The sequence below is a fragment of the Cavia porcellus genome, unplaced genomic scaffold (assembly GCF_034190915.1).
Source record: "Cavia porcellus strain 051 isolate PalLab524CR breed Dunkin Hartley unplaced genomic scaffold, mCavPor4.1 scaffold_1, whole genome shotgun sequence".
Classification (NCBI taxonomy): domain Eukaryota; kingdom Metazoa; phylum Chordata; class Mammalia; order Rodentia; family Caviidae; genus Cavia; species Cavia porcellus.
Window position 1 is genome coordinate 135,686,260 of NW_026947484.1, and position 26,586 is coordinate 135,712,845.

Sequence of the window (26,586 nt, forward strand, 5' to 3'; positions counted from 1 at the left end):
CTCCCCTTAAAAACAAGCCACCTCTGAGGGCTTCAGTGAAGGCCTCCTCCTCAGTTAATCCCCCCAGGACCCAGCCTGGTCCTCTCTGAGGTCCAGGGTGAAAGTGATCTTTCTTCTGATGAGAGGCCACTGACTTTCCTAAGTGAAGTAATCAAGGCTCTCGGATCTAGGCCGTGGGGCAGGTAATCCAGGGATTAAGTAGATTTGGCTCTGGAATGTAGAACAAAGTCACAGTTCTCAGACATCCCTTCCTAATCATGCCCCACTTAGGCTAATATCTGCAAACAGTTAACCTGCCTTCCCTGAAGTTATGGTGCTGTGGCACAGGGTAAGACAGTGGCCCATATTTATTGGTAGACCTCACAGAGGGCCAGGCATTGCAGGAGATAATTCAGCCTACACATTGCTAAAACCCACAGGCAATCTTACTGAGAAAAAGGACTCAAGTGCCAACACACAAGATGCTTCAAAAATTTAATAAATAATGATGTTTTAAAACTGTATAAACTATAAATTACCATGCGATCCTTATAATTTAAAATAATTTACAGGTTGAGGTAGGGAGGGGCCCAGGAGAGTGGAGGGGGAAGGTGGGGAATGGAAGCTTCAGGAGGATCAGCCTCTTCTTGCAGCCTTCCTATTGAGCACACACACGCAGGCTGTGTCTATCCGGATAAAGCGCCAGGCAGCCTGCTTGTTATCTGTGGTCAGTGCCTTGACAAAGGTGTGGGTTGTGGTGCAATATGAGTTCCAGTGCTTGGAGTCGATGCCTCGGCACCCACTGTCCACGGGACTGGGGTCCCGGCACTTTGTCTCAAAAAAGTACTGTTTGAATACATTGTTGTTAACATTTACCTCTGCCAACACTGTCACTTCTTTGCCCTTAATGTCTGTGGCTGTGGTCTTATCTGCAACCCACACGCTGACACTGTCACACACTGAGAACTCTCCCATGTGGAAGACTGGGTGGGTGGATGACCGCTTGCTCCTGTGAGTCCTGTTGACAGAAGCAGCACCATCCACCTCGAAGTCCAGATCCTGAGCGTCTGTAGACAGGGGTGGGGGCTGGGTGCTGAAGAGCACACGGGGGGAGTGGAGTCGCCGTTTCTTAAACAGTCTGGGGTCCACGGTGATGTTGAGGGTCTGCCCTGCCACCCGGGCAGCTATTGGTGCAGCAGGGGCACTGTGGGCTCTTCGAAGGGCTGTGTCAAGGGAGTGCTGGAGTTTAGTCCAGTGGGCTTGGGGGATGGTGTCTCCTGATAGGACATTGCTGTCTGAATATGGTTCTGCCTGGATGCCGATCAAAAACACTGTGATCAGAGTGTAGAACAACATGGACATTACGCTGTGCACCTGGGGTGAAAAAGGAAGATTAGCTGACAGAGTAATGGGAAGTGTCATCGAAAGGGTCTCAGATTTCACTTGGTAGTTTATGTGCAAGAAGACTACGTTTACAATTCAACAGTGACACTTCTTAGAGTGAAGTGGGTGCTAGCAATACTTACACTGGAATGGCAGGTATAAATGGGGCTGACTCAGGTGATCTGGATATATGGTTACCCTGTCTTTGGAAGGATTGGAGCCCCTGAAATCCTGCCTAGTAGCATGGTATGAGCATGAGAACATCACTTTTGGATTCCTTTAGGTTCTCTGACTACTAGGTTGAGGCAAGAGAGGGTGGGAAGCATGAGTGCCCCTGGCACCTGTGTCTCAGATGTGAAGGTGCTGGTCCTGCTCAGCATTTTGATTACCCTAGAGAGGCACTAGATGTACCTGCAATAGACATATTCTGCTCAAAGCCTGGGCCCTGAGTACTTTCCTTCAGACAGTACCCTCAGTCAGTTCTGAGACATAATGACTCAGAACCCTTGTTATAAATTCTCAAGTCAGCATATTTAGTAAGAGACTTGTGGCTCCTCAACCATGCTAGTCAACTACATGCATGTATTCAACCACCACCTTACACAGAGAAACATGCTACCATTGGTGGACCCTCTTTGGGTGAGGTTTTTTGCATCTTTCATGTGTTCACTTCTAACTTCTCATTAGTTTGTGAGTCAGGTTAGAAATTACTATCTTTCATACACAAAGAAACTGATTCACAGAAAATCAACTGACAGGCCAAAGTCACAAAACCAGAGTCAAACAGAATCCCATAATTGACTCCTTATTAAACTAGTCTGCTCTTCTCTCCATCCATCCTTTTCCCTCTACTCTCTTCATCTTTCATTCTTAAATATGTCTTCCCTATTTGTAGTTTGTTCTTATGCTAGTAAAGATCAAATGACATGACTGTTCCCAAGAGGGCTCTGCCTTGCACTGCAGTTGTCTATCAGTAGCACTGCCAACCTTTTAGCCAAGTAATTCTGAAAAAGCTCTCCTCTGAGAGTCTTTTAGATGTTCCTGCGGAGCCCCTGTCTATACCTTTAGGTGCATAGCAAATGTCACCCCTTAATCTTCCTCCCCACATCTTCTTATCTGATCCTCAGTAGGATTAGAGGCATCCCCTAAGAGTGTTCCACAAACTTCTAATTCTACCTTTTCTCTACCACCTTCTCTTTGAAGCCTTATCAGATATCTTTCATCAAAAGCTATCTTTTAGCAAGGTGTGATGGTGCACATCTGCAATCCCAGCTACTTGGGAAGCTGAAGCAGGAGGATTGCAAATTTGAGGCCAGCCCCCACAAGTTAATGAGACTCTATCTCAAAACAAAAACAAAAACAAAAACAAAACAAAACAAAAAAAACTCAAAAGCCTGGGGGTGTGGCTCAGCAGCAGAGCATTTACTTAGCATGGGGTTCAAGCCCCAACACCATAAAAATAGCAACAACAGCAAAAAAAAAAAAAAAAAAAAAAAAAAAAAAAAAAAAAAAAAGAGAGAGAGAGAGAGAGAGAGAGAGAGAGAGAATGGTTTCTTTTATTCTAAACTTTAGAATAGCCTCTCTGCATTCTTTCCTGCTACAATTATGTAATAAAATTTTTTTGTGTTAGATTTAGGGTTAGAAAACTGGATATCCAGCTCACTTCTTGTAAGCAAGAAGCCAATTAATCTCTTTGTTTTCTCACTGATAAATGTGGACCATAAATACTATTTCTCAGGGTAGTTACTAAGAATAAGGTGGCTACTCCCAAAATCTATGTTAATTCTGGGTCATTTTGATCTCGTGTCTTCTTCAGGTCTATTGCTGATAATTCACTTTCTGAGAACCCTCCATCCATGACTTTCCCCAGAGTACTGCTTTCTCTTTCCCAGACTTCTTTCAAAGCCAGTGTTTGACCTGTTTCCCATTGCTGACAAGGGAAGGGAAGGGAAGGGAAGGGAAGGGAAGGGAAGGGAAGGGAAGGGAAGGGAAGGGAAGGGAGGGAAGACAATGTTGTATTCATCTGTGTAGCTGCTTCTCTGTCCCTTGGAGTGTATCTCTCACAGCCCTTTCTTTATCTCCCTGAGAGTTTTAGAAATATGTGACATGTGATTATACCATGCCATGGCCATGTTCAGTGTCTTGCATGTAGTAGTACCTCAAAACTACCAGGAAGATGAGGGAAAACATCAATGAGGGTGGTCAGAGGAGCTTGCCCACTGTTTTCTTTCCATTATAGTTAGTCATGGGATCTTTTGACTTTGTACACAGGGTTACACATCACATCCCTGATGTGCTTTGAAATAGTGAGTTTTTCCTCAATACTATGCTTTTATTCAGCTGGGAGGAGAGAGTTCTTTGGTGAGATATCAAGAAGGAAAGAACCAAATTCTTTTCTCTTTGGTTATTTTGAAGAATGGTTTTCTTTGCTCCAGTTGTCATCCAGCCATGCAGAGAAGGTGGGATATCTGGGCTTTGACCACAATCAAATTTGTTGGCTAGTGATCTTGCTGATAAATCCAGCCAACCTCTAAAGAATTAATTATTTGTTGGTAGCTAATTTGAGCCTAGTACTTTTGCTTCTTTTCCTGTTTCATTTCTTTCCTTTTCTCAGTACATAGTATCTGTCATCAGTTGAATTAAAGGAGAAGAAATAAAACTGAAATTCATCCCTTTAACCCAAATTAGTAACACTTGTTAGAATTTGGATAGGGAAATGAAAAAAATCAACTAAAATTTTTAAGTTTCAATGAAAATAAAAGGTTCTCTGCTTCATGCGCCTCCGTGGTCTTACCCACAGTCTCCTTTGGTAAGCTCATCCTCTTCTGAGGGGTTCATGAGTTTTCTGTGCAGCAGAGACCCAAATCTGGACCTCCAGCCTACCTACTGCTTTAGAGCCAGTTCTGAACCTCCAGATTTACAAGGACAAGTTTTCACAGACACTGACGTATTTAATGCAAGACATCTAAACCCTAAATCTTTAACAAGTGTGTTCATGTCATTTTACTTCTGTGTCCCTGCATTTTTTCTCTGAATTTAATAGCAGTAGGCCCATTTTTGACTAATTGATGAATTATAAAGCAGTTCTGCCACTATCTTTGCAATCTCCCTAAATGTGCTTATCCATATTTTCCTTTTCCTATAACTGGCATCATTATATCTTCATCCACCAGCACCAAATCTTAACTCAACCCTTGAGTCTTCTTTTTTTCCTCCCTCCCTTTTTTCCCTCAATCTAGTCCTCTACCCAGCCTCCTTGGTTCTGCTGTGGTAACATTTCTTGAGATTACTTTTATTTCTATCCTCATGTCTGTACCTCAGAATATGTGAACTATCTACACATGACATCCTGGATACTCATCTCTTTTTTCCCCAAAGCTTCTTATCCCTGCCATCCATATGTAGTTTCTCAAAACACTGCTCTGACCACACCACTCAAAGAAGCTAGTAGGGGGCCTTTGTCTAACAAGCTAGAAGGACTGCTCAGCCTGGTCTCAAGTCCTCCCTCCTAGCTTTCATTCCAGGCACGTAAGCTCCTAGGACACATCCTGACATGTGCTTCTCCACCATTGCCTTTATTTCTGTTTCTACTTCATCCCTGTTTCCCCAAGATGCTCCTCTTGCTCTCCTTGGCCCTTTCTGCTCTCCTGTATTATGGCTTGTGTCTAGATGTTCCCCACAAAGGTTCATGCAGTCATAGAGGGGGATTTTTCAAAGTTGGCTGAATCTAGAGTGTGTGATTGATTCATGGTGCAATGATAGGATTAAGGGTGCTATGATTAAGGGTGATTACTAAATTAGTCTACTGATTAGTTTGGCACCACCCTAATCCTGGAAGCCTGCATACAATGCAGGAAACAGAAAGAGGCTTTCCTTGCCACTTGCTTGCTTGCTTTGCTATCTTCTGCCCCCTTGAACTATTTGTCTTCTGCAATGCCCATCTGTAATACCACCCTGCCTTGGAGTCAACCAATTACAGTATGAAACCTCTACAAATTGTGAGCTAAATAAACATTTTTCCCTTTAAATTTTGAGCTTTAAGTATTTCATTTTAGCAATGAGAAAAGTAACTAACACAGGATTTGGTAACAGAGAAGTGGCGTTGTGACTATACCTTACTATGTGGTGCCAGAGCTGTTATGGTTTATGTCTACATGTTCCCTCAAAGTCTCATTCAGTCTTAGTGCTTTTCAGAGGTGGCTGAATCTAGAGTGTGTGATGCGGGGGTTAAGGCTGTGTGATAACTAAATCAGTTCACTGGTTGGTTTGGCTGCACCCTAATCCTGGTATTCTGGGTAAGATAATAGTGGGCAGAAAGACACTATTGAGGTCTCTTGTTACTATACTACTTTCTGCCTGCCATGACTGTTTTCTTCCATGAAGCTGTTCTGCTTTAGAGCCAGCTGATTATGGATTGAAACGTCTACAAACTAGTAAGCCAAACAGACCTTTCCTCCTTTAACTTTGGGGACTGGGTATTCTGTCTCAGCAATGAGAAGAGTATCTAATATAGCAGCTTTTGGGACTGGCTTGTGGGAAGAGTTTGGAGAGGTTCAGAGATGCTGGCCAAGAAAGTAGAGCTGGAAAGCCTTAGACTGTACTTGATGGGAAATTCTGGTCAGAGTTCAGAAAATCAGAGGCTGATAGAAATCCTGCTAGCAAAGACCAGGCTTAGAAGGTTTCTGCTGGGAAGAAGAACTGCATTGGCTATTGGACTCCAGATTGTGTGTATTATTGCTTTGCAGAAAGTTTGTCTGCATTTTGCCCATATCCAGAGACTTCACCTGAAACTGAGATTAAGGGCAGCAAACTAATTAACTTTACAGAAGAAATTTCAAGGCAGTCTAATATTGAGGCAGTGACATGGCTACTGTTGGGGGCTTTTAGCCAGATTTATATGAGAATCAAGAACAAAGATGCCAGCAGAATGATTTAAAACATTTTGAGTCTTGCCAGAAAGGAAGCTACAGTAAAGCTGTGGACTGCAAAGATAGAACAGAGGAGATCTTGATTGCAGAAAAGCAACAGAATAGAAACGATGGTCTGAAGGCATCACGAAAAGAAACAAGTCTCTACCCTTTGCAATTTTAAAACTGCAAAAGTGAAAGACTTTGCTTTGAGAAGAGAACCCCAGAGCACCATGTTCCAGAATGGTGGTAGCCTAGGGAAGTTTTCTTCAGTCAGTTCATAGATTCTGGACCCCTACAACCAAGAAAGAAGGATGCCTGGCTACTGCTCCAGATGGCAGCAGACCTTGGTATCATCCATGTGCACAAGTTTTAAAGGTATGCAAAATTCAAGAGTTGTAGGGTCAGGAAGGCTTCCACTCAGATTTCAGAAGAAGGCCTAGGAGACCAAGCAGTGTGCTCCTGAGAGAGCAGTGTGTGAAGCTGTGAGTGTGAAGCTAAAGGTGCAGTGCAAGGTTGCAGAAACCAGGAACACAGATTGTTCAAAGACAACTGCAAAGAGTGAACAAAGCCAGCTAAAGAAAGAAGCCACGAAAGCTACAACCACCAGAAGTGCCATGTGGTGGAACTAACAAGCTGATTGGCACAGGTTGCCTGTGATATTGCACATTGAACTATAAAACTTAATGTTTGCTCTGCTGGACTTTGGATTAGCTTTGGTTCCATTGCTTTGTAACCCCATATTTTTGCCTTTTAAAATGGTAATATTTACCTTGTAAAATTTTATGTTGGAAGTGTTTAATTTTCTTTTTATTTGTACAAGGGCTCACAGCTAAGAGTTTGCCTTAAATATCAGAGGAGACTTTGAACTTGAACTTTTCGGCAATACTAAAACTGTTAGAACTTTGGCAACTCTTGGAGATGGAATACATGCCTTTTGCATAAAAGGATGCACATTAGTCCTTGGGTGGACAGTGGTGGAATGTTATGGCTTGTGTGTAGATGCTCCTCCCAAAGATTTATGCAGTCACAGATGAGGCATTTTTAGATGTGGCTGAATCTAAAGAGTGTGATTTATTCATGGTGCAATGCTAGGATTAAGAGTGGATGATTACTAAATCAGTCCACTGATTGGTTTGGCACCACCCTAATCCTGGTAGCCCAGATACAATATAAGGCATGGAAAGAGGCTTTTCCTGCCCCTTGCTTGCTTGTTTTGTTACCTCCTGTCTGCCATGAAGTGTTTGTTCTCTGTGATGGCTGTCTGCCATACCACCCTGCCTTGGCATCAGCTGATTATGGGTTGAAACCTCTACAAATTGTGACCTAAGTATTCTTCTTCTCCTTTAATATTGAGTGTAGGCTATTTTGTCTCAGCAACAGGAAAAGTAACCAAGACATTCTCTGTCAATAGAAGCATTTTCTCTTTTCAAAGTGCAACTTCAATAACCCTGCTTCTGGAGAATTTTTCTAATTCCCAAGGTGATAAACTTTCTTTCCCAGCTGACTGATTATGTTTAAAGTATCTTCCAACTATAATATTTTTATACTTTACAATATTATAAATTTTTCCATTCTACCTAGCATTTGCTCATTCTACTAAACTAATGTCACAAGGTTCCTAGAGTCTAATGCTACCTCTAAATTCACTGTCAAAACCACTGTCATGTGTTGTCTACCTCACATCATTTAATGGCAATAAATCATGAATCATGGACAAATACATTTCTATTAGATTTGAAAATAACTCAAGCAGATCTCTTGAGTTTTAGATTAAAAATAGTTGCTTTAAACTTGATTTTCTCATAGTAGTGTGCTACTACAATCTTTCTAAACTTCTAGGAAAGTCTTTTTTAAAGTAATCAGTCAATACAAAGAAAATAAATAATGTATGTGTTTTCTATTCTAGTAATACAATGCATAGTCTAGAGAAGAATATTCTTTCCTTATTTAAAGTAAAACAGGGAAAGAGTCTATTTATTTACTTTTGAAACAACCTTTGAAGTCTTTCTTCTGAACAGATGACAGCCCTTCAGGTGGCTTCATCGAGCACAGCTCTGAGAGGTGAATGATTAGCTGGAAAGATGCAATTAGGGGTTCACATGTAGGGACATGCTCCATGTCAGGTGTGAATGCTGCTTATTAGTTCTGTTCCCAACCAGAATGGAAGATAAATGACTCAGAATGGGGAGATGCATCAGAATGGTTTTGAGTCCAATCTCCAGGAGCTTCCTGGCCCTCTTATCCTCTTCCTGGTTAGCAGTACATTCTGCAGAGTACCAGGGTTTACATGCTCTGATAATAAGAGAAATTCCTGGTACTTGATGAATGGTCTCCACATAGTTATCCTCATCTGGCTAGGGGATAGAGCTGCTGGACAGAGCTGAGCAATAGCCCAAATATTCATGGCTGAGAAGGTTGAAGTTATAGGAAAGCCTGGCAATCTTGGCTGTGGGGGTTTACTGTAGAAGGAAGCAAGATGATTCAGTCTGCCTTGGAGACAGAGGTGCCAAGAGCAGTTAGTGATTCTCAGGCTATGGAGTCACTAACTGTTGACAAGGAGGAAATTCTTATAGCTGAGGAAATCCAGCCTCTTCCACCTCCTTTACCACATTCTGAGAGACAGTCAAGGGTTATTTATTGCTTTATACTTGGCCTCCACTCTGAATGTAAACTGGCTATTGCCTTTAGTTATAACCCAGTCAGTCACTCCTGGCTGCTGAGGCCAGGAGGAATTCTGTGTTTCTATCGTTTTCTAGGGAGGAATCCCTGAGGTGTCCTAGGCTGGACACAGAAGAGCACTGACAGAATAAAATCCAGCTCCTTTGCTGGCATCTACCAGACAGGATTTATTTTATTGGAAGAGGCAGGGCCTGAAAGAGATACAGTGACTAAAGTCTGGAGGTTCTCAAGCTTCAGGACATTGGAATCACTTTAAACCAGATTGCTGTGTCCCACCCCTACAATGTCTGATTTATACATTTGGTAGTAGCAGGAAAATCTGTATTTCTATTGAGTTTCTGGGTAACACTGGCACTGTTGTCTTGGGGACCACATTTTGAGAACCACAAAGCTAGCCTGATCCTGTAACTTTCCAGAAGAGAGCCTTGAAGAGGCTGGCAGACTTGGAGTCATATAGCTAGTATGAGACAGTCTCAGCCTGTAACTTTTTCTGTTGCTCATCTTCTGCACCTTTAGACAGAGGTATGAGATTGCATACACACCATTATTGGCAGGTCCTGGTGCATATTCATTCAATACTCAAAATGTAATTTCTATTCAGATTTTTGGTTTTGCCTTCCTGTTGCTTTCTGTTGCTACAAATTAAGATACAAGAGAAAATTTAGATATTTAATTAACTTATGTCTGGTGTTTCAGGTTTCTGAGAATCATATGGATTGGATCCAAAAACACTTGAAATGCTTATGATAGAAATATGTTTCAAGAGCAATAGTGCATATGTGTACCTGTGAGCTAGCTGGTCTCCAGAATGGGTGTGCTGGCTGCATGTAGAGAACAGAATCTGCTTGTCTGAATTCTTAGAGACATGTCTTACAGTAGGTTGGGTGAATTATGGGCCACTATTATCCCTTATTCCAATAAATCTGAGATGTAGGCTTTATTACTTCCATTTTATAGATGAGGAAACAAAGGTAGAGTGTGAAACTTGGTCAATACAATATGCCTGGTGAAGGTGGAACTCAGAGCCAAGCCTGCCAGTGTTACAGATCTAGAACTTTCCTTCACCCTACTGCTCTACTGGCCAAGGGCATGAACAGTAACTGTGGATCTTTCATCTCTGCAGGCCACCTTCTTAGTCCAATGAGTTGTATGGAGAGTCTAACTTATGCTGTCAACTCAAGGTCTTGTGTTCCTTTACTCTTGAGATGTCCCCAGTTATGGAGTCAGTTTGAGGGCATGAGAGACCTCCTCCTGGACAGGCTAGGAATTTGCAGAATTGCTGAGAGTCATTCAAGCCCCCTTGCTGATCAGCTGGGTCTAACTCTCCTTCCTCTATCTGTCATTTCCAGCTGTTCTATCCCTTGAGACCTCTGTGTTCCAGATCTAAAAACCTTGGTGGGGCAGGTATCCCACAGGTACTTACCTCAGTGTGGCCAGGATAGAAAGCTGCTCCCTTGGCAATGCTGTTATTGGGTCCAGACGCTGAACTGAGTTTGGGTCCAGCATGCCATCCAACCCCCTGCACTGCACGACCACAGGCCAGAACTCTGTAGAGAAGGAGAGCTGATGTTAGATGACAGGACTTTCATCATGTTCCCCAGAAGATGGATGGATAACTATGCCCAGAGACTGGGAGGGATGTGCTAAAAGTGACAAATCCTGTTTCTGATTTCAAGGAATTTACCAGCATTGAGGTCCAGAAAGAGCTAGAATCCAGTAACGAAGATCACAGGCCTTGCTTTTACATGAATCTGTCTCTTGAGCTGTTTCAGACTGGGCACCATCCTGGCTGCTTTTACACTTTGTGTAGGTAAACCTAGACACCAAAGTCCTGCTTCAGCAGACCCCTAAGTTGCCATCCAAGTAGAAACCGTTCTGCGCATTATATATGCAAAGATATGTAGACCCAGCTCTGCATCAAAGATAAATTATACAAAATATTGCATGGTTTCTTCTATATTAGAAGCCCAAAATGCAAATAAAGAGCAAAATAAAAGATAGATTATAAGGAACAGGAAAATAGACATTTTTCAAAAGAGAATATGACCAAGAGATGGAGGGAAGATGGTTGAGGGAGGGGAAGGGGATGAGAAAAAGAATTAAGATATGTTTTGTACATATGCCAGCTTCTCATAAGGAATGCAATCATTATGTCCTGCAAACATCATCAATAAAAAATAAAAATAAAAAAGATGAGTCCTGACAATTCAGAGCAAGTGGGTGGTTTGATAAAAATGCATAAGACAATGTTATCCCTGATACACAGCGATTTTACTGAATCAGGATATAAGTCTCAGAGCACTAATCTGAAAGAAAACTTTAGGAATTGGTAGACAATACTGTGAGAAAAAAATTCCATTTGATTTTAGTCATTTCTAGAAGTAGCAGATGCATTCTGTTCTTTAACTTCTGTAAACCTAATATACATAGATGATTCTTTCATTTATTCAACCATATTACTAAGCATCTACTATGTACCAGCCTTCGTTCTAGGTGTTGGAGACACATCAGAGAATAGGAGAAAGTCTCCTTTCTCATGGATTTTATATCTATATTGATATCTAGATAGATAGACAGACAGATAGATAGATAGATAGATAGATAGATAGATAGATAGATATCTTCAGATTCTGTTTATGCCATTAAGGAAACACACAGAGAGGCAGGTGTGCCAAGGGGCCACTGTATAAAGGTTGTTTGGTGAAGAGTTCTCTGAGGAAGTGGTTTCCAAATTGAGGCCTGAAGGATGGAGGGGAGAGAGCATTTCATGGGGGTGGAACAGCAAGCGCAAAGGTGTAGAGATAGAGATAAGTTAAAAGTGACAAAGCTTATAAAATGAGCTGAAAAAGCTGAAAAATCAGGTCCACAGAAACACATCCAGTACTTACGGTTAAATCCTGTGGGCATAGGAATGGAGAGAGGGCAATAAGAAGGAGAGTGACAAGTTTTATGGATAAAACAGGGAGCTATTATGTCTACCCTGGAACTGATTGTAAAGAAAGCTCTAAAATGATATCTTTATCTTTCTAATCTTCATTCTCTTTCTCACTCCAAAATCCCTTCTGCCCATCAGGTCCTATTCCAGTGTGGACTGCTACTATTTTGCTTTCAATCTCTTCTCATCTTGTGCTGTGGAAGCAAAGATTGAAGAGGCCATGGTTCCTCAGATCTCCAACCATGTAGTGGGAAATTAGCAAGGGCGCTGGGGAGGTTTTATGCTACAGGGAATCATGAAGTTAAGGACTGGCATGTTTTCATTCCTGATCCTTTCCAAACCCACTCAAAATATCCTTCCTGCCTCGGAAGTTAACACACAAAACAAAAACAAAAACAAAAGCATAAACAATACTCATCTGAAATTTAGGCCTAGAGATAAAATATGTTTTAATTTCTTTAAAATCATGAATTCATTTTCATTCTGTCACAGGGTTGGATTTGGCATGGAAGAGGTATGATGCCATTTTCCCTTGGGGAAGATAAGGAGGCATTATCTGGTCCCATTACTCATAGGCAGGTGGGATCTCAACTTTTCCTCAAACTTTTCATCTCAGGGTTTGGCTGAGTCTTAGAAGTGGAAAGGCAGAGAAACCACAGACCTGAGTCCTGACCCATGTTCCTCTGGTTCCTCTGAGTAAGTTGCTTGGCATTAGAAGGCATCTTTGAGATTCCTCTTCCACGGGTCAAGTGGTTGACATAAATGGTATCTGAAGTTTCTCTGATTCAGAATATCTGTGATTTTATGACAGTAATGTTTTTCAGCTGATATCCTTACTGGATTATTAAGTGATGCTTTATCCACTCTAGCATTTATTTAATTAATTAAGCACTTGAATTTTTAGGCCCTGTATAAGTCATTATGGTAGATGCTAGGAATTTAAAGAGTAAGATAAAATGCTTCCCATACCAGACAATCTAGAACTGAGGAAATGAAAGCACAAGACTAAGAATTTACAGTACACTTTGATAAATATGATGTATATTTCATATGCTATGGAAGTGGAGTAGACCGATATTAGTTTTATTTGTTCAGACTAGTCAAGACATATTCATGTAGGATATACAGAAGGTAACATGTAATCAAAGTTCTTAAGAAAGAATAGCTCATCAGGAAAGAGGGGAAAGAAAACTACAGTAGAAATTCTGAGTTTAAGAACTAGCTAGAAGTATAACACAGCTTAGCAGCAGTGTGGGGTAAGATGGAAAGACAACGTGATGTATCTTATACATCAATTAGTAGATGCCAGTTAACTTTGCAGTTCTTACTGTTGTGGCCTGCTTTCTAAGGATGAAAAAAGATTTAGCTTTTAATCTGTGGAACAACCAAAGAAGAGCAACTGTCAATAAGTATTCTGGATGTTCCGCTAAGACCAGTATACCTTCCAATTAAGATCATTAGAATAAGTAAAATCAGTCTAAATATAAAATTCTATAATTCAGGCAGGCTTGTTTTCTTGGGGTGATGATTGTGGTTATCTACAATCAACCCCTGTATCTTCAGTATCTTTGACACTGGTTAGAAATGAAAATTCTTTAATTTGAATTTCTTGAACTAAATTTTTGAAACAACCCAAATGCCCATCAACTGCAAAATGTATAAAAAAGATTGTGGTATTTTTATACAATGCAGTATTACTCAACTATAAAGAAGGATAAACTTGAGATTCTTATAGATAAATGGATGCAACTTGAGACAATACTCCTAAGTGAAATAAATCAGACTCACATCTGTAAACATTGTATTGTATTCCTAGTATAAAAAACTGAAAGAGTAAACAGTCTCCAAAAATATATAATAGATATTGTGAAAGTGAAAAGAGAAGAAACTGCTCAATAGGAACTGCAATCAGGAAAAGGAGAAATGAAAAAAGGGAAAAGATTATACACACAAGATAATTATATTACTAATCTCTGTGAGTTCATCAGAAAGCACAATTTGTGCTTTCATCGTTTGATCCTTTTTTCATGTCTATATCTTGTAATCTGAGCAACTACTTTGAAGATGACAATGTGTAATATATTAACCATTGTTAATCTTCTATTATGGTGTTTTGAAATTCTGTATTATTGTTTTCATTCTTTTTTTATTTTAAAATAAAAAATTCAAATTCTTGTGTCCAACTCAGAAATTCTTAGTCAAAATTCTGAGTGAAACAAGGCAATCTGAGGTTTAATCGACCATTCAAATGACCACAGCGTACACTTAAGTTTAAAACTATTACTTTAGGGATTCCATGCTGACCCTAATCCAAGCAAAACCTCCCCAGGGGTGAGAGGCCCACGGTAAAGAGAGTGCTGCCGTGCAGTCAGTTTACAGATGGGGTCTTCCTGCCTGCCTGTTCCTTGGGGTAGTCAAAGGCTCTTCCCCTTTGTAGATGCTTGGAGGCAAATACATTTGTATAGCTTTCTGTGGATTATTGCTCAAGCTTCTACTCCTTTTTAGGTGTTAAAGATATTTTAGTCATTTACAGCCAAGAAATTGAAATTAGCAGTACATTTAAAAAATCTTATCAACGTGTAGATGAAGGAGTTGGAAGAAATTGTCTTGGCCTCTGGGAGAGCCGTGGCATTAGCTGCATTTATTTATATCTTCTAATTCTGCTCATAAATATTCCACATGTCCTTTATGTTTGAATTTTATGGAGGATTTCATCTACTTCACTGGTCCCCAATTTCTGCTGTCTCCTAATCTTCTATAGTAATGGCTTTTAACTTTGGCTGCATTCTGGGCCCTTTTGGGGGAGATTTACATACTCCTTCTGCCTGTGTCCTGTTTCCAGGGAGCATGATTTTGTTGGTTTGGAGTGCTGCCTGGGGAATCAGGATTTTGTACAGCTCCCTCAGTGACCCCAATATAAAGACAAAGGTGATAGCTGCTGTTGTGGAGGATCAATAGGAAACTTAGCATTGGCTCTGATGAACTAGTAATTGAGAGAACATTTCAAGAAGCTAATACCTTTCATACAAACATAAAATGCAGATATGGTCACATTGTGAACAACAAAAAAGGTATGAGGTTGTGGTTTATACCTGCTAGGATATGTTGTCCCTGTTGCTGTTACCCAAATCATCTAGATATAAATAGACACTTGTGAATTCAACATTTGGTTTCACTTCTTTCATGATACTATAAGTGTTCTTTGGTGCTGGCCTAGTATTTGGTTGGCTAAGTATTAACAAGCCTAAGGACCTCTTGCTGACATTTTGAATACTAAAGACTTGACCCATAAAGCTTTTTGGCCTATTCATCCCTGGTTGTTCTACAAAGCAATGACTGTTCCCAAGAGCAGCTTATACTACATCAAAGATGTCAGGACATCTGCAGCCTCCTTCTTTTTACTTCTCACCTGATAGAGTTGAGTTGGGAAAGCTTACTAGAAATGTAAAGCATCAAAAATAAATTGTCAGGGCTGGGGATTTAGCTCAGCAGCATAAGTGCCTGCCTTGCAAGCATGCGGTTGTGAGTTCGATCCCTGGTACCAGTAAAATAAAAATAAATAAATAAATAAATTGTTGAAGGTAGAATAATATATATGTCAGCTCTTACTTTGAGCCTATATATAAAGGGAAAAAGAATTTGAAATCTGTTATGTTGTGAGTCTGTTTTCTTAATTTTTATTCTAATCAATAGTTTTCTAATATGGAATATGACCATGAAGTTTGCTAACTAGGAGCTCTCTCTCTCTCTCTCTCTCTCTCTCTCTCTCTCTCTCTCTGTCTTTGGAAAAAAAATTCAGTTTTGAACACTTTGAGATGATTTGATGAGCTTTAACTATTTAGTGGTTTTGGCTTATTCAGTAGGAAAATGGTACATCTGGTACCAAGGACTTAGAAAGGCATTAAACTAGCAAAACTGGTATTATTTTTGACTGAATTTTTCTACGCTGATGATTCTAAAGTGCTTTGTTACATTCCTTAAAGAGAAATGGTGATACGGTTCTTTGGAAGATTCAGAGTAAATTACAAAACTCAGCATTTCCCCTGAGAGATAGGCGGTCCAAGAAGAATCTATTTGTGGTTGGCTGACTGAGTTTCAGTATGAAAGCATTTGCTCCAAAAGTGAGTGGACTTTTCTTGCATATGGCTGGCCGTAATCTGTGTAATATTTATCTGAATGGAGTAATTCATGAGCTCTTTAATAGCTAACACCAAGGAGAAATTTTCAAAGTATGGATAATTATAAGGACATTAATGTGGTAGAAGAGAAGATACCCAAACACAAATCAACCTTCCACAGCAGTGTTGTGGGTAGTATATTTTTGCAAGAATGTACTGCTAAATAACAGTTCTGCTAGTATAACCTGTCAGCATACTAATACTAATGATATATCTATAATCTACATTTCAGTGCCAGAAACAATCCAATAGGTTTTCAAACTTTTCTGCAATCCTAAGAAAACATCTCCTTGGTTCCAGCTGGCTGATCCTTAAACCACAAGAAAAAGATCTGTTTCAGCTATGCATTTGCTCTTTTCTGGCCTGTTGTTCCCATACTTGAAGATCAGAGCAGACAGCAGGGATTGGGAACAAATGGGACTCGCAGGATGATTGGAGTCAACTTTTGCATTTGACAATAACAACATCTATTGAGGTCTCCAGTCTTTGCAGATCTAGGATGGCACCTGGGCTGAAGACATGAATGAAAATAAAACAGTGCCAGTGAATGTTAACTCAGATTCAAGCCCTTGATTCCATTTGCTTTATAGGATTAAATGTCCTCAGCTCTTCTTGAGTGAGCCTTTTCCTCTCAGTGTGTGGTATGTTTTCCAAGCAAGGTCAAGAAATGTTACAATGCCTAAGTCCATAATGCAATTCAGATGCAACTTCAAAAATTAAGGCAAACTAAAGATCCATAACCCTGCAAAAGACCAGAAAAAACATCCTGGTTTACAGAGTCAAAGGCCACTTATCCTTCTATTAAGGAGTGATAGGGAGTGAGCCAAGGGACCCAAATGAAGGAAATCCAGTAAAATGCTACCCTTACTCGTTAAAGTGTCCATGAGATGAGGCCATTTCTGTTTGAGCAGCTGGACTTCAGTTTCACTGCAAAAATCGCTGCAGTTCAATCACCCTGCATCCAAGAAAACACGATCACAAGGAGCTGGCACCAAACACATCACAGTGGACACAGCAGACACCTGGAAATTCAGCTGTCACTGAATTGTCATCTCCCTCACCCTCTGTGCTGACATTTCCTGCTTGTCTGCTGACTTAACACCCAGAAAATTTGACTCAAGGCATGAAAGAGATAACTCAGCTAGCTTTGCCCAGGCATGCAGCATATACAAATCCCAGGTAATCAGCAGCTAAGATAAGAGCTGGATGAAGAGTTTATTTCCATGTGTGTTAGTCAGGGGGCTTTGTGCTATTTTGGCAACTCCTGTGTATGGCTTTAACATCCTGGTCCCAAATGGGGAATTTCAGAGGTTAATTGTAATGAAGGGCTCTGGGGCAGGCATTCTTGAACTCAGATTCAGGAATTTCGTCTTCCTCTTTCATTATCTTAGGAGGAAAGGTCAGGGGAGACTAAAACCTGATGTCCCTTCTAAAGTCATTTGATTTTCATATAATTATATTTCAGAATATTTACAACCTTCTAGCGTTTCTCCTGTTAGGGTTTGTTTGACCGTGATAACTTGAACCACAGAAAACTGTACTGAGGAAATTCACTCCGGAGCTAACAAGAGACCCACAGAGTACATCTGTCTCCAGAGATCCCAAACATTCTGGGTAATCACAGATTCCAGAGAGGAGGGCAGACACTTTTCCACATTCACTCATCACACACATACATGCACATACGCACATACACCTGCACAAGGAAGCCAGCCACTCATCCTGTTGCTTCTAAAGAGGAAAAGTTTGAATGATTTAGATTAAGATAAATCGAAACAAATTTACCTTAGAATCTTGATAGCCCTGTTGTTCTACCATAATTACATACTGTTAGAGGTGTGAAGAGCCAGCAGGACTCTTTAATGCAGTTGCTTTTCTTGACAGATGAACAGATTCATCCTGAGGTCTTGAATTAGTTGCATCTCAGCCCGTCACTTACAGACTGTGACTTAACTTTTGTGCACCTCAGTGTCTCCTCTCAAAAATCAGAATAATTACACCCTGTACATTGGGCAATTAAGTGGCTTAAATTGAATAAGCATTTTGCTCAGTGTCCTGAAAGTAGATGGTACTATATAAATGTTACTAGTAGCTGTCCTTACTGATTTTTATTAAAGATATTTGGCCAAAATCAGGTAGGGAGTTACTGTCACAGTTGGGTGCAGAAAACAGTGCTGTTTCCCGTCTATCTCCCAGGTCCCCATCAGGCTCTCTCCAGCAGGAAGGAGTCATCACAGTGTCCCAGTCGTGACTGGAATGACTGCTTTTGCACATGCTCAGTGGGACTGAGCAACTTCAGTTCATGTTCTGCAGCTGTGGAACGATTATCTGCAATCATTTGCCAACAAAGATGCTGAGTAACAAACTGAAACACTTGCTTTTGAAATGATCCATTTCAGGCAGAAGGAGGAAGCTGCTCCAGTTCCAGCTATAGCCATGTTTGCTGAGGGCAGTGAACTCTAGCTCTGGTTAAACTTATCAGCGCTATAAATCAATAGAAACTTTGCTTGAGGTAGTTCTTTTTCAGAGGGAAAGTGAGTCACAAGGAGAATACAACATGGATGGCATTCCTCATGGTCAAACGTATGCTCAGTCATCCAGGGGATTAGGATAATTTTAGGCTCCCACTGAATTATTAACTTTCTGAGGTTTTGGATATATTTTTATCCATGGGGTTATCCTAGAGTTGGCATTTAATGAATGTTTATTGAGCAGAATTGAAAACTCTTCCCACAGCTGTGCTAGTTTATTCAACCAAAGTAGATCATTATTTTATGTAGTGCTGGGAAATAATAAGTGGTCCCAATCCACATGTCTAGATAACGGAAAAAGGCTCCCTGTGCTTTGGTGATATGGGTTTTATTTAAGGAGGACAATATCACAGTGGTGGGGACAGGTGTGCTGCTGAGCAACCAAGATCCAGACCCTCCTTCCACCTTTATTACAAGCCTTAAAAAGCATACACCGGTGTTGTGCATAACAAGCCCCTCCTTAATTTCAGGGTGCTTATTTTTCTTGTCCTGAATTCCCTAGGAGGAGGCTATGCTCCAGCTCAGCCTTTGGGCATGTTGTGCAATCCACTGGGATGGCAATCACCTCATTGTTTAGTTACAAGGCATGAGAAGATGAAAAAGAAAGAAAAAACAGAATGCACACATACAGAATGAGGGTGGAGACTGCACGATGATAATGAAAACCATTTGTTAGCACTAATGCTCCTTTCTTTGTGAATCAGCCGAGTTTCTGGAACTAGGCCTTTGTCTGTGAAGGGAGCTACAACTCAAAGGCCTTCCAGGGACTCATTCTGCTGTGTCCTGTCTAAAGAGTGTCACCTTCTGTCACCAGGATTTGACTGACTGGCCCAGATCTCTCTGGGTCCCAGCCACTAGTCATGGCTCCTGCTGTTATGTTTGATCCCAGGACTGCTCACCCATCCTGTGGGACTGTGTTTTGGCCTCAGTTATTTTTAAATTCTAACCTAAACCTGTTTGTTTGTGTAAGAAGGGTTCTCCCCTTGCTGTTTCTCAGCACTGTGTCCACACACTCATGTCCAGACCTGTTTTCTATATTCTCAAAATACAAATTCTAACTTTTTGAGGATAAAAAGCATACATAAATAAAAACTTCAAAGTAGAACAAACAAAATCTCAAGCAAATCCTCAAATTTTACAACCTTTAGAACAGTATATTCTTAGGCAAACATGTACCGTTGTATTGGTTGTAAAGTTTGTTTTGCCTGTATTGTCTCTAAAATATAAAACTTCTAAAATGCAGGTGGGGTAGTTATTGACAGAGAACAGTACCAAACATTTTCTGTGTACGCGTGCCCATAAAGTCCTGGGATCGAAGTGTTTTCCCTCTGTCTGTCTACTTTTTTAATTGATCACAGTATTTATAGAAGTCAAGTCTCTGAGTCAGAGCCATGGAGCATAGGAATATTATCACTGTGTTAAACCACAGTGGCCACCACTGCCACCAACATTGCAGTCATCACCATGGCCATTGTCATCTCAGCACCACAGCCACCTCCTCCTGACATTCCCTCACCACCACCAGTCAGTCTCCACCCATTACCACCAGCAGCATTAACATTTCCCCATATTACCATCACTGTTAACCACTTCCACCATCAGTACCACCATCACTGTTATGATCATTACCACAACTACCATCCCCGTCGTCACCATCACTAGCTCTAAAAAATTAATGAACTTATTGGAGCAGCAGTTTTTTCCTCTGCATTTTTTATTGAACGTATGACCAGCAGAGTCAAAGGCCTCAAGAGTCAAGCTTTGAGGTCATTTACTCTCCCAGCATGGTTCAATGCAATATTTAGGTCCACTTATAAGTTTCAGCTGAATAGTGACTAGATCTCAGTCTTAAAGTCAATTTTCACTATTTATTATATATTGCATTGTGCTGTTTTCAGTATCATTTTAGAAGCTTTTTTCTTTCTTTATACTGAGATATTTATTTTGCCCCATTGTATTTGGAATAATGTTCTTAGTTTAAACCTTGATGAATTTTAGAATTATCTCAAGAGAATAATAACTATAATGGTCACAAAGACATTTATCATATAGATGCATGTACACATTTACACATATTTCAAAAAGAAAATAAGGAATTATCTACCTGAGTCCTCCAAACTGAGGCAGGTTCTTCTATTTGACTGATGCAATCTATTAATAAGTGCACATTTTTGCAGGCCATTTTGAATTTCTCCATTTCTTCATATTTAAAGAAAAGTAGGCCTCTGCAGAGAGGGAAAACTCTCCCTGGTCCTTCTTCTCAGCCTCCAGAATTTCTGTTTCCATAGCAGTGATTGGCTCCCACTTATAAAAATGATGTTCTCCAAGAATTTAAGACCAAGACCAGAGTTTGGCTTTCTTTTGGCACTTCCATCCCAGTAAGAAAAGTAGCCAGCCAGTTGTTCCCAGAGGAGGCCTGGCCAGCTCGCTCTTTCTTGCCACTTGTTCAGATTGAGTAGGAATTTCTTCATTCTGGGTCTCTACAATGAGTACCCCAAAACTGAGAATTTGAGTTTGGGTTTGCAAGAAGAAAGATTAGAGCTGTAATATCTGGAGAAGTCCCCTTAGGCAGATAACCTAATTGATAAGGACAGTTACCTATGGTTAGGTGTAAAACTAAAGGTAATACAATGTGATGCATTACAATATATTAACCACTTCATAGCATAAACAGTAGGTTAAAAGTAAATACAATCATTACACCTAAAGATAAATAACATTTATTGTGTGTGATGTGTCGGATATTACATGAAGGGTTTTCTGTATAATTTTAAAAATACTTATTAAAAAATTTTCTATTGGTCAGTATTATCATCATTTTATAAAAAAACAAACTTATGTTTCTTAGTGAATGGTGTGATGGATCAGTGCCCAGCTCTCTTGCCCTGTGGCCACTTTTTCTCCTCTACTCTACCCACACAATTCACCACTTCAAAGGAACAGTAGTTTTGTCCTACAGATTTTGTACCGAGAGTGTCTACTTCTGCTTCTATGCTATGAATATTGTGTGAGTGAAATTTGACATCTTTTATTTACTTGAATTTACTTAATTGTGTAGGTAAACAAAACTAGTGATGATTTTTCTAGTTTGCAGCATCCTTTCACTGCTCCACTTATCTGTCATGGGGCTTTTTTTGTTCCCAGATACCAGACTCTTGCCTCCATGAAATACTCTAAGCACCAAGAAATAGGCTTTGGGAGAAGGGATGATTCTGATAGAACTGTGGTCCTGAAAGATAGAAGATTAGAAGCATTCAACTATGTTTTATTGGGTAATTTATACAAATTAGAATATGGCAATTCCATTACTCTCATACATTGCTGAGTAAGATCTTCCTTTTGAACTGGGAAAAACTACCACAGGCAAGACAGGAACTACTCACTCTGGCCTGGGGATGTGATTCTCTTGGCTTTTTGGGTGTGAAGATCAAGCCAGAGGATGATGAAGCCAAGTGGAGTCTGTTAATATTTCCATTCATGGACATGCAATAGCAAGCCATCTCATATATTTACAGGAAAGTGTTGAATATAATATCTTTGTTGAGCTTAATCAGAACCAGAATAAAATTCCAGGCAACAAGAATAGAAACTTACCCTAATGATTTCATTTTTAGTCCAAAACATACAGTGTTTTCTCTGCTTGCTCTATTTGTCACTTTCTAAAACAAGAAAATGCCAAGCAATGATTTTGGTTTGAGGGATGAGTAGAAAGCAAAAAACACTTTACAGAAATACAAAGAAATCAAAAGAGGATGAACATTCAGAAGTGGACTCAATGGTAAGTTGTTGATTTTTCTTTCCCAAATTTATATGGTGAAATAAATCACAAGGCAAAGAGAAAGAGGTTGGATTTCCATCAGTATTTTTAGAAGCAGATATAGTTTCTTCTATTATTAGCAAGTGAAATGTCCTTTTCCTAAAAGAATGAGAATCTTACACTATGAAAAACATATAGGCTACTTCCAGAAAAAAAAGTGTCTCTCTTGATTTTCCATACTGAAATGGTTTAATTTTAGAAATCATGCTGCTGTTTGTTGGTGGTTTTTGAATACAAACATTGGGGGAAACTTGTAAAAGTTTCTTCTGCACATCATTACCTCTAGAAACTCTCTAAAAGTGATTGGGACACTGTCTTCTTTTAGAGTCTCAAGAACAGTAAATATGAAGATGAGAAGCAGAGGAAGACTTTTCACCAGTGAGCAATGGTTGTCACTTACATGGTAACAGTGACATTTTGGCAGACACATCAGAAGGGCACACACTGGCCATTAATTATACAACTTGGCCTGGTCTCCACCTGGCACTGTGGGGGATCTGACTAATGCTGGCACTGATGCTGGCCCTGGTCCTGGTGCTGGAGCTGCTGATTCCAATTAGGGACCAGCTTGGGGCTGAGGCCAGCTCAGGGACAGAAGGAGAAATGCCTATCTGGTTTTCCATCAGTTTGGAGCTTGATCTTACTGTGGCAAGAATGGGTGAGTCACAATTGGATGGAATTGAACCAGCCCAACACCTGTGGGCACTGGGAGAAACTAGTGAGTTGGGATTTGTCTTGTGTTGAGGAAACCTAAAGTCTTCCCACAGGGAAACTGAAAAAGCGAAAAGAGCAATATGAAGCTACAGTAAGAAGCAACAGAGAGGGGAGGAGAGTAGGAGGAAGAAAGCAAGAATAATGAATGAGAGGAGACAAAGGGCAAGAAAATGAGAGGGGAAATGACAAAGCAAAAGAAAGGTGGAGAAGGAGATTCAAAGGCAAAGAGGCAAGAGCAGCAAGAAGGCAACCAGCCTGAGCGAGAAACCAGAGAAAGAGTGAAAAAGAGGAGACACACTGAGAAAAGACTTTGCAGATGGCCTTCACCTCTGCTTTGCTCAGAGGAAGAAATCTCTGCATAAATCATAAGGAGACCCACAGGCCTCAGCTTGTGCCAGAGAGATACGACTGCTGGATTCTCCTGGAGAAAAATACCAAGGAGTAGCCATTTATAATAAGCAACAAACCTCCCAAAGGACCCAAATTTCAGTAAACCATCTTCTAGTAACCTTAAAAGATAACCCTGATATTTCAATTAACAACCTATTAGATATGATTTACACTGAAGAAATTCCAAATCTGAGTCCAAACCCCGTGATAACACTGCTTTGGCAGCATGATACAGTGACTTCATCCCTTAGGTTTGGACAACGTCACATCTCAGGCACATGGCATCTTCAGCACAAAAGTCTTTTATTTCTGGGTGTGCCAGACTTATCTTTAAGTAAATGAGATTATATGACCTCACCTTTATCACGTTGAGAGCAAATGTTTTGGAAAGAAATCATGAGTGACAAGGACAAAAGGATAACATCAGGAGACCTGGGGTTTCCCATTGATGCTTCAATCCAGCTGGAGTTAGTTACAGTGTAAACTTTGTTTAATCAAATCCACTGTCATTAATAAAACCCCAAACAAGATCCAAACGGTGATAGATGATGGTGTACTTGGATTCCACACTGGGTTTGCATCATTTTGCTTCACCAGGTGCCATACATAAGTCTGGGATTCAGGCTGCGAACTAAGCTGCAGAGAGGATGGCTGTCCCTGTGACAAGCTTCCACCACTCCTCTGTGCCAATGCTAGTTCCACTTCTCTGCTCTGATCAGTTGGCCAGTAAATGAGGCGAGGAAAACAGAGGCTTTGCTCCCAATCCACAGTCCTTCTCCTCCCAGTGAAATGAATATTAATAGCAAGGCAGGAAGGCAAAGCATTTGGAAACCACCCTGAGGCAAATATAGCTGGAAATAAGGATGTGACCTATTCAGGAAAATTTTCACAGGGTGAAGGAGAAGAGTTATACTCCATCATTGCCAAAGACACATTTGTGATGAGTGGGCAGAATGGAAGCGAGGCAGGTGCCACCTTGGCTGGAGAGGAGTGTGCTGCCGGGATGGTTTGAATTCCCATTTGGGCTCCAATGGAACAAATAACTAGATTGGCTCTTGTTTCTCAATTAAACCATTAAACAAGTATAGACTCAATTATATGGAAATAGAAAAAAGAAAAAGAGGAAAGAGGCAAAGAAGGAAGGAAGGGAAGAAGGAAAGAAAGAGAAGGAACAAAAGAAAGAAGTGTGAGAGAGAAAGAGAATGAATGTGAAATGAGGGTGAATCTTTATATTCTTTCAAAGAAGTATATCAGGTACAAACTTCAATATACGAATACCAGGTGTGACCACAAAATACAAAGAATGTTTAAATTTTAAAAATCACTACAGTTAAAAACATCCGCTTTCATTTCCTGAAGAAGTCCTGGAAGTCTTCTGTGAGCAATTTTAGTGCTCCTGTCATGGTTGCCTCAGTGTTCTGAATCAACGCAAAACATTGATCTTTCCTTGGTTATTTTGACCTTGAGAAAGAATCAGAAATCATACAATGCTAGATCAGGGGAACAAGGGGATGAGGAGACACTGTAATGTTTTTATGAGCCTGCCTGTCTGCACTGCCGGTGGCATTCACCATTTTTTTTTCTTTTCAGTTATCCCTCATCAAGACACTCACAAAAGAGGACTTCCAGCCTGCTTTAGAAGGGGCAAGAAGGAGGGAATAAATGTATTCCAAGTAAAAAGAAATACTCTGAGGGAGATTAATGGCAGTGTTCTTTCACTGTAATAATTTTTTAAACTTTTAAACACATTGCATTTTTTTTATCAGTCTTTGTACTTGTGCATAAAATATACATTCTTCAAGTAGAGTTGGTTCCCACTAATCATTCATTCTGCACGATACAGCTGGTAAATTCTTGATTTTTAAAAACAACATGGCTCCTTTGCAAACCAGCTTCTTCATCTGGTATACAGCTGAAGGAGGAGTAACTGTTCCCACAACGTAAGAAAGCTGAGCTGGTTGGGTGCACTGAGAGGCACTGTGCTCTTCTCCCTAAGGGGTTTTCCAGGTAGCTTTGGCTGCACTTTACAGGCCTTCTGCAGATTAGCCTTAGAATGCAGGTCCTGCCTGAAATCAGCCAAGCTGCATTTGATAGGATTAGTAGACAAAAGAGGCCTACTGGCTTGGAAGTGAATGGGTCCTAGGTCTACAGAAGGTGTCAGGTAGTCTGGAACCACACATCCTTTGCACTCTCACAAGATTCCTTTGTGATGATTACTAGACAGGCGTGCTCACCTGATTGCCTTAGGTAAGGCCAATACCCTGTGTAACTGCTCATTTGGGAAGCCAAGTTTTGACAAATAATTAACCTAATTGTAGATAGATGCACTTATAAAGGAGAGGGGAACATCTGAAGGAAATTTAGTGAATATTAGCTAGTAGTCAAATTAAAGAATTATGAGTGATGTTTTATTTCTTATACTTTACTGTATTTATCAAACATTGTGCAATGATCCTCAAATAGCTTTTATGATCAAAATAATGTATTTTTAAAAACTTTACAATAATATATTTGAAACTATAGCAAATATCCATAGTTTTTACCTACTAATCCTATTTTTGATGATCTTAAGAAGGGAATAAAGCTGTATGTATGAATTTTCCTCACTAAATTATTCATAATTGCAAAATCAGAAGCCAAGAACATTTCAGTGACAGGACAGTTAGTTACTTTATGGAAAGCCTTTTTCAGGAACTTCTATGCAATCATCAGACATGAAAACTGTGAAGGCAATAAGAAAAAGGGGCAATATTTGTGATCTAACACAAAATGGGTAGAGGGGATAGATTAGAGAAGAATATGTGTGAAATCAATGTAGCCAAGGGAAATCACATATATGTAGGAATCAGGCCTGGAAGTAAATATATAAATGAAAACAGTTGTATTGAGTGTCAGAACTTTGGGTGATCTCTTCTCTCTCCCTCATACTCCAAATGGCTTGTAATGTTCTTATAAGGCCTTTATAATGAAAATAAGGTTCATAAGCTTTTCCATATGTACTCTCTGTAAATCCTTGACATTTAGTACTACACCAAATGGGATTTTATGTTAGTGTTCTACCACAGTGCCT

General features: G+C 40.2%; 1 protein-coding gene across 1 annotated transcript in view; it reads right to left on the reverse strand.

Annotated features, from left to right (window-relative positions):
• Positions 1-460: 460 nt before the first annotated feature.
• Positions 461-26,586, reverse strand: part of Ngf (nerve growth factor) — a 52,643-nt gene continuing 26,517 nt past the window's right edge. The window contains exons 2-4 of the mRNA XM_023561339.2: positions 16,933-17,019; positions 10,375-10,498; positions 461-1,353 (exon numbers count right to left, since the gene is read on the reverse strand). Coding sequence (XP_023417107.1) covers positions 616-1,353; positions 10,375-10,498; positions 16,933-16,961 — 891 coding nt within the window. The 5' untranslated portion in view covers positions 16,962-17,019 and the 3' untranslated portion in view covers positions 461-615. The remainder of the gene's footprint in view (positions 1,354-10,374; positions 10,499-16,932; positions 17,020-26,586) is intronic.